Genomic DNA, 12,549 nt, shown 5'->3' with positions numbered 1-12,549 from the left:
TTTTTCCTGAATGCTTAAGTAGAAGAATTGATTTAACTCAAGACTTTCCTCCCAAATGCATGTTCTGCAGGAAAAAAAATAAGCAAGATCTCATCCTGCAGGAAGAGTTTTCAGATATGAGCCAAATAGGAAGCTACAAGGGAAACTCAACTGGCACTGAGGCCCAAATGTAGAATCTTCAGGAATAACTACAGGTAAATCAGTGAGCTGCACAGAGAGAAAAGAACTATCCCCACTGTTACCAAATTAATAGTCCAGACAACTTTTAGTACTTTCTCTGCCTCCCAGAGCTCTCTGAGAACAAGGTCTATTTGGCTAGGCCTAAATATACATGTGTGCATGTATGTGTGCATGTGTGTATGTGAGAGAGACAGAGAGAATGAGGGAGGGACAGGGACAGGGTAAGAGTTTGGGTACTACACTGTAAAGTGTGCTAAATATGTTTGGCTATCAAAATCCAACCACTAAAGCAACAGAAATACCTCCTCTGTTTCCTGCTTGGAGAGTTGAGAGGGCACCTCCTCCTGGTTCTCATCCATTGAGCTTTCCTGGGATTGCTGTGACAAAATCTCTTCACCCTATTTGGTATAACAGTATGTTAATAACAGAGACATTAAGAAAAACTGGTATGTTTCACATATTCCTTAAATAATATCAGAGGTATGAGCAAAATGACTTTCTAACTTAATATCCCAACACAAATGGTCATTTAAGAGGCTGAAGGCCAGGTGATAAGCTACAGACAGCCAATTTCTGTTGGTTTAGAAGACCCAGGCCTCTCTTCCTTCCCACCAGCTCTTACCCACAACTTTTTTTTTTTTTTAGGCAATTGGGGTTAAGTGACTTGCCCAGGCTCACACAGCTAGTAAGTGTCAAGCGTCTGGTCTGAGGCTGGATCTGAACTCAGGTCCTCCAGACTTCAGGGCCAATGCTCTATCCACTTTGCCACCTAGCTGCCTCTCTTACCCACAACTTTCACTGGTCACTGAACAGGCTCCAACATGCCATGCTCTCTGACATGAGCACAAACTCCAATGCCCCACAACTCCAGACCAGAGCAGGCAAAGCGATAGTGGAAAGGTGGAGTAACAAGACATTTCCTACACAGTGAAGGGGGATAGCTAAGGCAGAGTCAGAAGCCTTGAACTCTTTCTACCCCAAGCTCTGCCGTGGTCTGACCACCTGGGCAACTAGAAATCTAGGTCTAAAATCTTAGTGTAAGTAGGGACTAATAATACCAGGACTTTGGGGTGGGTAAATGAGATATCTGTAAGTGCGTTGAGAGCCTTTAGGAAAAAAGGCCTGATGGAAATTCAAAACGTAACTAATAAACCGTAGCCTGGAGACAGGACCCTTTACTACAACCCAGTGCTAACTGGGCACGTGGGTTATTCTGCATAGTACAAACCACTTTCCCTCCCATAAAGATTTGAGCACTCTTAAAAGGATCTTATGAATGAACCCTAAAGGTAAATCCAGTAACAAAACCAGTTTAGGAAGAGAAATAACACCACTACACATACAAAGGTGACACTAGTAACTCACACTCAACAGGGAATGAATGCACTAAGATATTTTTCCATAAGGTCTTTCACTCTCCATTACGACCAATGACCTGCAATTTAGGAGATGGCTGCCATGACTGAGGTACAGTATGTGACCATGGCACAGAATGGCCCGCAGGAGACTGAACCGTAATCTGAGCCTCATTAACAGTAGCTAGCTAGAGACAGGGAACCAAAAAAGTCAGAAGAGATTTTTTTAAGGACAGGGCTTAAAGGGGTAAGTTACAAGCAGCCATCCCTTGCTTTGCTTTCCAGATGTTCTTCCCTTCCCATTCTTCCCAATGTGGACCTCCCCAGTTTTCCTACGTAGGACTGAGCCAGCCTGTCTTGACAGCCCCCACACTCACCTGCAGGTCCCTGTTTTTGAGGTTGCCCAGCCAGAAAGCCTCCTGGCAGTTGTTGAGGATGAGCATGGCTTTCACCCTATACACAAACAGCTCCAGGGTTTTCTTCAACAAAGGCACGTGGTTGGTGAGACTGGTATCTTGGTGAATCTGAAAGGGGAACCCAATGTCAGTAAAGCCAAGTAGAATCTATTCTTTGTATTACCCTTGAGGATTCTTCTCACTTTCCCGCACTCCCCAAACAGTCGATGAACATTTATTAAGCACTACCACCTGCTGGGTACTGGGGACGCATACACAAAAGTGAGACAGCTGGAGCTTAGACTCTCACTCCTCCAATATAAAGGTTGCTCCATCACCACAGGTTAGGCAGTCAAGAACTCGGAACCAGAGAATCTAAGAGTTAGTTACAAGGGACCTCCCAGAGCCTTCCAGTCCAGCGCACACACCAAAGGAATCCCTGCTATAAATAACACGCCTCCAAAGTGGCGATCTAGGCTCTCTATGAAGACCAAGACGGAGCGGGGCCCATCACCTCCTGTGCCAGTCCACTCCCGTTTGGGACACCTTGAATTGTCAGGAAGTTTCTCTTGACATCAAAACGAAGTTGTTCATGTTTCTGACATAGGGGACCAGGCAGGACAAAGTGAATTCCTCCACTTGAAACTGTTCAGATACTTGAACAGAACCACTATGCCTGCCCTAAGTCTTTTCTCCAGACTAAAAATACCCCATTCTAAGTGGTCCTCATCTGTTGTGACCTCAAAGCCCTTCACCATCCTGGCTCCTATAAACCACTGAATCAGGCCAATGGCTCATTTATTCAGGATTCACTCCCTGACAGGGGCAGAGAACAGGGGGTATTCTGGGGAAGAGTACAAGTACTTGCCTTCCATGACATCAGGTTCAAAAGAGGCATCCCACTTACCTCAAATACCCTTTTATTAAGCTGGTAAGGAACTATCAAGACCCTTTATGAACCTATTTATGTTAATAACAAATAACACGGACTAGCTCTAATTGGTTGAAATGTTATTTGAATCTTCACTAGAAGCACCTTCTAAAAATGGAGCTGAGAGGAGAAAACAGTGAGCAGAAGGGCCTAGGTAGAAGGCCCAATTCTTCGGCCAAATAGCCTTTGCATCCTGCAGTCCCTTGATCCTTTGGACTGAGGAAGACAACAGCCCATCACGTGGCTAGCATCAAGCAAGAAAAAAAAATTTAATTTTTTCTTTTGTGCCTAAAGTGTTATCAGAAGCAAGAGACCTGTTTCTGCCAGGCAGATTATAAATGTAAAGAGGGCTTCAACAGCTGGCTTCCTGTCACTTACTCACCAGCAGGATTCACTACTTACATAATGCATCCACAGGCATTCTGTCTCTCTCCTCTAACAACACCTTCTGGAACGTGTTGGGTGTGAATTTATTTCATATACTGAAATTTATCTTAGACCTGGCTGTCCTCCCTCAGCTCCCCAAAGTCCTCACAACACTAAATAAAATTACTTTAGACAGGGTACCAGGTTGATTAAAAAATCAGAAGAAACTATCCTAGTCTATGAAATGGTAAGCAGTGCCTGCAGATTTTAAACAGATATAAGGGCTGGTAATGTCTCCCATCTGCCTTCTTACCTTAGAATGCCCACACATATGATGAAGTTGTCTGGTACTCAACTGGAAGGTTTTCAGTAAACTCAAAACATCTTCCTGAAACCAACCCAGAAAGGTCTGTTATGTAAAAATTGCTGTGCCTAGCAAGTGGTCAACGGAGGCTAAAAAGATTTTCCTTTTTTCTGCAACCAGAGTTCTCATTTCATCACAAATGCAAAGAATAAGGCTAAGACGGGAGAACCCCACAATGAAGGGACCAAAAGGGTCCTAGCTACGTAGCTATGTCATCTTCACTTGGTCCTCCTCCAGAAGGAGCAGTGACGGGCCAGGCAGATGCCCTCCTTCATCCTGGCATCTTCTGTCCCCTGTAGATAGTGTAGTTCACTGGGAAGAACCTCATGCTAACAGTCTCAAGACTTGGATACTAGTCAGTTCTGGTCTACATGTGAGACTTAAGTCATTCAACCTCATGGGCCTCAGTTTCTTTCCTGTTAAATGGAACCTGAGAGAATTATCAAGAATCACACATCAGTATCCTACAAAGCTTTTAAAAGCATGAGCCAAGGGTCAGAGGGTTGGTCTCCATGTGCTTACTCCCCTCTATACACCATACAACCTGCCAATGTGTGCCCACAACTTAGCCAGCCCTCCCACTGTGAGTATCCAAAGCTGAACAATAAAATGTGCTCTTTCTAACTGAATTCTCAAGTCTCAACCCCAATGACCTGGGAATTCTGATCCCGCTGACTGATCTCATAAGATTGCTAGGAGGAACGACCTGACAAAAGTTAGAATGATGGCCCTTTCTCCTTTTCTTTTTTCAAGGCAATTGGGACTCCAAGACCAGAGCTCTATCCACTGTGCCACCTAGCTGCCCCATAATGGCCCTTTCTTGAGACAAGAGTGTTAAATGCCCAGAACCCTGAGAATAATCTGGTGCTTTCAAAGGGAAAAGCACTTCATCTCAAGCTGGGATCTCAGTCCCATTCTTGAAAATAGGGCAACTCTGTTAAGGAAGCAACAGGACTGAAAGGCTGTCTCTCCATGCAACGTCCCCACAGTCTTCCTCTTCTAGAAAGTCATCATTAATATCAATTCTGCTACCAGGATAAATAAGAAGGGAAGTTGGCTCTGAGGCTTAGATAAGAGCACGAACACTCCAGGCAACAGGGATGCACCAGCAAGGTTATCGTTTCGATTTTCCATCTTGGGGGCAGACCTAGGAAGGTGGGTTTAAACTAGGCGCGGCCTGCCTTGGGTTTAGTCTCCTTTGGGGTAGGTGCCTGGTTCATTCTGGTGCTTCTGTTCCCAGCCTGGAGTGGACTCCAATCCAAGGGCTGAACTGAATCCCAGGACCCACCTGCCTCTTTGTTTTTCACTGGCTTGCTGCTCTTACCCGATGTTTTCTGAAACTGAAGTCCAGGAGGGGCATGCACTGCTTCAGGAAGGTTTCCACAAAAAGACGTCCATACTAAAAAGAAAGAAGGCAGAGTTCACACCTGATGGTCTAAAGCTACATTGCTGGGCTATGGAGTCTCAAAAGGAGGAGACTAAAGGCTCTCTTGCCTTCTCTCCTTCCTCCTACCTGCCCAGAGATCTTGGGCAAGGCAGCCCCCACCTACCCCTCCAAGCTATTCCTAGGGCACCTGTACCCCCAACCCCTCTTTGACTTGCTCCCTTGGCCTCTAACTAGGGACTTAAAGCTACAGCAACACTGGATCCTCCAACCATCCAATGAGTCTGGGAAGACTCATTCACTGAACTCTTCCCAAAATACCACCCAGGAGGTATTCATTCCTGAGACTGAGGCCTGTGGGGAAGGGACTGGCCAAAGCCTTCTTGGCTGAAGCCTTTTCCTGGAGCAGTGGAGACTCTTCTTGACTGGAAGGAAAATCCAATTCAAAACGGGTCTGGTTTCTCAATGGAACAGCAAACCTCCCTTACCTTCAGACAAACATTTAGGACTGGCCGACTATCAAACACCTGAGAGGGAAGAAAAATCAGTAAAAGCTAAGGCCCAGTTCTTCTATAGATAGGTAACAATACTAATCACAATTCATACCTCTCCAGCATTTTAGGATTTATAAAGTGCTTTTCTCACAATAACCCTGTGTAGTTTATACTACAAGTATTTTTACCCACATTTTACAGATATGAATGCCGAGGCTCAGAGAGAGTAAGTCATTTTTACCAATGGTCACACAGCAAATGTGCATGACCTTGGCTCTCATGACCTCCAAGTACTGCACATTTTCCACTGGACCACATGGCCTCCCATAGCTCTTTGGTCAAAGCCACAGAAGGCAGGGTTCTAGCCAGCAGGACATTAATTTGAATTCTACCACAATAGGAATCATATAGTAATATGATTGAGTGCTTCAGGGATGATAGAGGAACCAAAATTTTGATCTGATGAGAATCTATATGCTAATAAAATATGCAGGAGCATGGCTAATGAGTGCAGATATATACATACTGTATCCTGCACATCCAAGAAAAGTGACAAAGAGAAACCGATAAGGCATATGGGGATAACAAAACAGCCCAGGGGTGGGGGCGGTGAAGACCAACATCTACATATGTAAGCCTAGCACGAAGGAAGGACATTAGGAGGCCCTGCACAAAGAGAAAGGAAAAGAGCTTCTGTGTTTCATCCATGGACTGGTTCCCAAGCTTCTTCATCTCATAATGGCCCACTATGAGGGGACATGGGATAGGGAAAGAAATGGACTTTGGTTTCCTCACAAATTTCAGAGAGGAGAAAGATGGTATTGTCTGGGTGGTGGCAGGAGAGAGTTAGGGTTAGCACTTACCCAGGAAAGGAAGATGGGAAAATGATGCTAAAGGATGAAGGATGGATGTTCCCAGAAGGGACCACTGATTCCTTAAAGAGAATACAGGATCCAGAGAGACGGGCCAAGACCCATGTGCTTACCTTGACCAGGCTGACAAGGATATTAAAGTCTCGGACAGCCATGCTCCAATATAGAAGCTTCTCCTCATGTACCTAGCAGTAGCCATAGAAACAGGCATCCCACAATCAGAGTGAAATTATGCTACTGCGTTCTATTTCTAGCAATCAAATCCAAAAACTGCATGGAGATTCTAAGATTCAAACCAAGAGGAAACAGTCATACATCTTTAATGTGGTTATAAGCACTAGATACACAAAAGTCCTTGGCATAGTCAAATGGTTCGACTTCATAAGTGGATATGATTTTATCAGTGGAACAGACATTAAAGAAGACATGACTTTGCTGCTAGACCCTAAGGACCATGAGTCCTTTCCATAGGATTGGCAGCTGAAACCTTACACATGTACTGTTTTCACCATCAGAATGGGAGCTCACTGAGGTCAGGGACTGTTTGACTTTTCTACTTGTATCTCCAGAGCCTGGCAAAGTGCTTTGCACATAGTGTTTAATAAATGCTCATTCATTCATTCATTCATTCATTCATACACTCATATGTCAAGCCAAAACACAAGCAAGAAACAAGAATCAAGACCCTGGTTTCAAAGCAGATCTCGGCCTTAAAGTGACCAATGACCATGAGATCTCTGGGGCTCTTTCACACACACAAGTGCAGAGTCCCCCCCTCAATCAGCTGTGGTGAGTTAACTACTAAAGACCTGGCACAAAGTACACCAAGAAACATGCTTTCTGATTCTATCTCAGCTCCTAAAAAGCAAGCATCTTAGGTGACCACCAGGGCATGGCAGGAGTCAGAGATGGCTTTTGGGGTTGGGTCCATATTAGTAGCAAATAGACTTGGGGTCAAAGTTATCCAGTGAGTGAGCCATAGTCCAACCTCCAGGACAACAAAGGAACACATCAGGGGATGAGCTAGGGGAGAGGATGGAGAGACTATACGAGCTAGTCTTAGAACAGCATTTCTGGAGTCAGCTGACAGAGAGTGAGGAAAAGGGAGTAGGGATTACTCTGAGAAACCTCTGAAAAACTTCAGATACTGGAACCTAGGAGGAGCAACTTAGTGGAACCAGTGGCTGGAGACACACATGGTACCTGTGTGAGTGTAGGTCTGGATAATCCAGAGTCCACTGCCAAGGACAGATGTATATTCTTATTACCTAGCCCCTCTAGAGTAAATAGGGCCAGATGAAACAAAGCGTAGTAGTGGTGGTTGTTTTAAATCAATCCTCAACTATTAACCAATGTTAGGTCCCTACCTTAGGCAAGTCTACAGCAGTACCAGCCTGAAGGTTCCTTACTGATTTCTCCAGTTCGGCCATCATCACTCGAAAGAAAACTACAAATGTCTGCCTAGAAAAATGGAAGATTTGTAAGCTCCTGGCCTATGGCAAAGCAGCGATGAGCATGCCAACATGGGCAAGCACTTGCACTTCTTCTGGAAAGAAAGCAAAGGCCATTCCTTCCCAGCTCCCTCCACATCCTGTCATGGGGACCCATTATAATGCAACAGAGACTAAGGGGAAAGACCACAGATGAAACCTACAAAACAATATTAACCTGATGAAACACAAGGGCTGGTGAGGAAGGTATAAGAGAATGGACACAGGGCTCTCATTCGTGATAATTTTTTCCCTACTTTTAACCTTTTTAAAAGTGAAATAACTAGAATATGGGCTAGATGACCTCTCAAAGTTAAATGATAAAATTAACATATTTGAGAAAAGGACATTATGCAGCTACATTTCCCCCCAACTCCACGCATCGTGCTAGCTTTAATAACCCAATCTTCTAATGCTGCTCAATAGGATTTTCTCATATCTGAATTACACTAGCTGAGAACAAGTCAATTAAGGTTTGTTATTTGTCACAGAGATTCCACCAATGTCTCACAAGAAACATTAAGGTCAGATGTTGAACATGGGAATCATCTGAACACTAAAAAAAGGTTGGACAGCTTGGTTCTAGATTAATAATGAGACCATGAGTTAAGATGCTTTACTGAGGCCTTAGTTAAGTACTTCTGAAGTAAACAAAACATTATCCTCAGGACAAGACAGTGAAAAGGTAGGATGTGGAAGACTTGCTTGTGAACACCTCCACAGAAACAACAACCTAAGACTTACCTGGTCAGTGTAGGGAAAGAGGAAGAAGAAGCATCTTTTGAAGAATTGATTAGCTCTGGGACCCCAGTACCAGCAATCTCCTCTATAAGCTTGAGGACATGGTCTGCTCGCTCCAGGTAAATGCTGCACTAAGAGAGCCATGTGGCTGATTAAGAACAGAATGACTAAAGGCTTTAGAATCGACTAAACACTCCTTTCTTGGAGGCTCAGAGGGGCATTAATTTATTTGCAAAACAAAGTCTCATTTCTTTTCTAGGGAGAGATGAAACATATAATAGATGGAAGAAAAAGCTAGAGCTCTGAGTCAGTTATGAAATGTAGTCTGGAGTTTCTCTTCCCGAACCTATGGACAGAATAAATTTAGGAGCTATGGACAAGCTTATCTCCTTTGGTATCCCTAGTTCAACATGGTTTTGATCGACTAACAAGGGAGATATCACAGATTGAGGGATTCTGTGTGTCCTGAATTATTCTGTTTCACCAGAGGAGTTAATGTAGCAATTTAACACAGAATGGAAAGATCATAGACTCCACTAGTCCCAAGTCTGGCTCATTTCAAGGTTATAATCAAGACATACTCAAGATTTTTATAAACACTATTATAAAACATTCTTTACAGAAATAAAGGAAGGCTTAAATAACTGGAGAATCATTGTATATGGCTAAGTTTCAATGAAATTTTTAAAAATGAAAATAATATCTAAATTAATATACACACTGAATGCAGTAACAATCATTTCAAACCTGTCTGGCCACTTTCTGTTTTCTTCCAAGTTCACCCCATGGAGGACTAACACTAACACCAGCCATTTCTCAGTTGTTGTTTTTTGCCAGATGAAGGGCCCCACAAATAGCAAATGGCAAAAGCCAACTCTCTCACCAGAGCAAAGTGTTCAGTTGGTCATTAAAGCTGCTGCCTCTCTCTCTCTCTCCATTTGGCTGCACCCAAGCTTGACAGAGGAACTGCCTGGCCAGGGAAGCTGTTGGAAGAAGAATACAGGCCTGAAGACCGGCTTGTGCTCCCTTGGGAGCACAACTGTAGAGCATCAGTCTTTAAAAAGGCAGCTCCTTATGACCCTTTCTCCTAACAGAAAGCCTTAAAAAATCAAACATACACATACCTCCCCTACACCTGCCCCAGCCCCCTTAATATCTCTTCGGACCACATTTGCTGTGATTCCACATTTATTAAGCAAACTCCCAATCTTAAGCTGGCTTCCCATAGTTTCCCCTACTAGGAAAAGAGCATGCTAAAATAGTCAACAAGTACTTTGTTTCTTTTGAAGGTTACCCATGGACATCATTCTTGGTATTTTAATTGTTTTTCACAATTTAACAATCACATTTGAGGTTTAATGCTTCTTATGTTTGCTTAATCTGAATGAGGTTCTTAGTGCTTAATCACCCCTATGTGAATGGATAAAACTGAAATTCTAAACCTTTTAAGGCTCAGAACAAGACTTTAGATGGTAGTGACTGCCTCAAGCAATCAATAAAGATCTATTAAATGCCTACTACATGCCAGGCACCAGACTAAGTGCTGGGGATACACAAAGAAATAGAAGGCAGTCCCTGGCCTCAAGGAGCTTACAGTTAGCCTCCCGAGCCTAGCAGCCTTACTCAGTACAACTACAGTTTCCTCCTGAAGGTTTGGGGTTCAAACTGTGGCTTAGCTTTAGTTTCCTCATGATCAAAATGAGGGCAATGGACCAAATGTCCTCTAGCTCTAAATCTTATGCTTCTATTACAGCGGCTAAGTCAGACTGGTGAAGGCTAACTTTAGATAAGGTCAAAAGCTTTGTTTACCAAACTCTTTTCCCCAAGGAGCTTTTCTGGCACCAACTTATTAATTTAGATTGTAGGGCAGGAAAGCAGCCACATAAAGTAACTAAGAACACCTGCTACATTAGACCTCCAAATAACTTCTCATTTTGTAGGTAAAGAAACTGAGGCAGAGAATTAAGTAGAGAATGAGTTTTTTTTTTATTTATGAAGATGATGCCAGTAACCTGTCACTGGAACCTAGGCTTTTAATCTGGTTTTCTTATAGATTTTGCAGATGCATCCTTCCCAAAGTCCTTCTTGAATTCATTAACTGTGGAACACAGTAAAGCTAACTGGCCTAGACAGGATTCAAACCCTCAGTCCTACTCTTATCAGTCCCATGGTCTAACCAATCCCATGGTCCAACTAATGGTTAATTAATTAATCACAGACCTGGCTTTTTTTTTTTTTAGAATCTAGGTTACGGCTCTATATTCCTGTTCAAATATGAAGTGAGATGACTTCTGAAGTGCCTTCCAATTCTGAAAAGATTCCAATTGTCCTGCCCTTGACAATAGGAAGTATGCTAGATAAGGAGAAAGCCATATCACTATCTGACTTGGTGCCTCAGTTTCTCTCATTAGAAAAATAGAGTATGACAATACTGCTCACCACCTTAAGAAGGGAAGGGATTTATAAGGCCAAAAGCATAAGGTGCTTGGAGATCTCAGATTTCAAAAGAACAGCATTATCCATCTGAAAAAGGAAAGAGGGTCTTTCACCTAGTTTTTCTTTGTTCTGGGAGGCTACAGATTTCTCTGAGATGACAATAAGGAGCCGAAGGAGATAAATGGCACACTGGAAACTGGGAACACTGTGATGGAAATTCTGTAAGTAGTGGAAGCTCTGGCTGTAAAAAAAGTAAAAAAGAAGAGGAAAAACACCAATCTAGTCATTCCAGTTCTGTCTACAACTAAATGTCTCCCTAAATCCATTTCAAGGATTTTACTATCCTTTCCATTATCTTATCCAAGGCACTTACATTTTCAAATGCTTAAATGACTGATTCCTCCTTCATGACAGCCACGCTATATGCCCCAAACCAGGAAGTAGCAGGATGGAACACAGGGGCTGGTAGGTGGGGGAAGGGTGGGGGTTGGGGTCAGAAATCTGACTTCTATGTTGACTTCATGACTACTTTGGTGTTTATTTGCAAGGATGCTCTAAGGAAGCAGACCTAAGAATCTTCCAAAGTGTCAAAGGATGGGGAAGGATGTTAAGACAGAACTTAGTGGAGTATCTTTTACGAACCTAAGTAACTCTCCTAACGGTGCTTCATGGTCTCCCTCTTTCAGTCTGTTGGCAAGGACTTTCAGGGCCTCCAGCATTAAGTTTCGGTTTTCAGCCTGAGAAAAGCCACCCCTAGAGATAAGCCAAGACAAGGGCAGGTTCAGATGGTTTCAGGCAAGGATAGTCTGTACAGCATTTGGGACTCTTAGTCTGTAGTTTATTGACATAACCTGGAAATGAGGAAAACTGAAGAAGGGCAAACCAAAACTACACATGGTTCAATTCTGGGTCTGCGTCGTAGTCTGTGTGGTCAGAATGGGAATGACAGTGAAGATGAAATATGTTCCTTAAGGTCCTGCCTGGATTCACCAAAGGAAGAAAGGTCTGAAAAGACTCCTCTCCTTTCCATTGCTATTGTTCAATCAGGTATCATGTCATGTCTTGTCACTGCCCTGTTCCAGGGCTGACCCCTGTACACTGTCACCAGCAATCTTCCTTAAACACTGCTCTAAATGTCACTGCCCTGCTCAAGAAAATGCAAGAACTGCTCAAAGTCTAACATCCTGCAACATCCTAGCACCGCCTTGGCTCACACACTCCTTCTGGTCTGAGCAGGCTGGTCTCCAGACCATTCTCCTGCTTTTTCTTGATGTGTCTTTGCTCTTCTTCATCTCTGTTCTCGCTTATTTATCCTTCAAGTCCTACTATTGTCTAAAGACCTTCCAAACAATTCTAGTTTACAGTGATAACTCCCTTCTTTGAACTTCATGGGACTTAGAGCTTTTAATACTCAATTTTCTACTTGAAGACGCATTTTGTATTAACCTATAAATATTCAAGTATATAATGCTATCCCTTCTCCCTAACATATAACAGTAAGGATAATTTGGTGTCAACAAAATTATGCTACAAGTCAAGGA

At 43.2% G+C, this 12,549-nt stretch overlaps 1 protein-coding gene across 1 annotated transcript in view; it reads right to left on the bottom strand.

Annotated features, from left to right (window-relative positions):
- Positions 1-12,549, bottom strand: part of FANCD2 (FA complementation group D2) — a 61,935-nt gene that overhangs the window by 2,045 nt on the left and 47,341 nt on the right. Inside the window, 11 exon segments of the mRNA XM_020981005.2 lie at positions 483-578; positions 1,913-2,059; positions 3,541-3,615; positions 4,916-4,990; positions 5,464-5,502; positions 6,455-6,526; positions 7,709-7,802; positions 8,576-8,698; positions 9,456-9,555; positions 11,122-11,249; positions 11,651-11,761. Coding sequence (XP_020836664.1) covers positions 483-578; positions 1,913-2,059; positions 3,541-3,615; positions 4,916-4,990; positions 5,464-5,502; positions 6,455-6,526; positions 7,709-7,802; positions 8,576-8,698; positions 9,456-9,555; positions 11,122-11,249; positions 11,651-11,761 — 1,060 coding nt within the window.

Source organism: Phascolarctos cinereus, unplaced genomic scaffold (genome assembly GCF_003287225.1).
Source record: "Phascolarctos cinereus isolate Bilbo 61053 unplaced genomic scaffold, phaCin_HiC Scaffold_4;HRSCAF=312, whole genome shotgun sequence".
Classification (NCBI taxonomy): domain Eukaryota; kingdom Metazoa; phylum Chordata; class Mammalia; order Diprotodontia; family Phascolarctidae; genus Phascolarctos; species Phascolarctos cinereus.
Note: the sequence above shows the minus strand (reverse complement) of the source record. Positions and strands in the feature narration are given on the sequence as shown.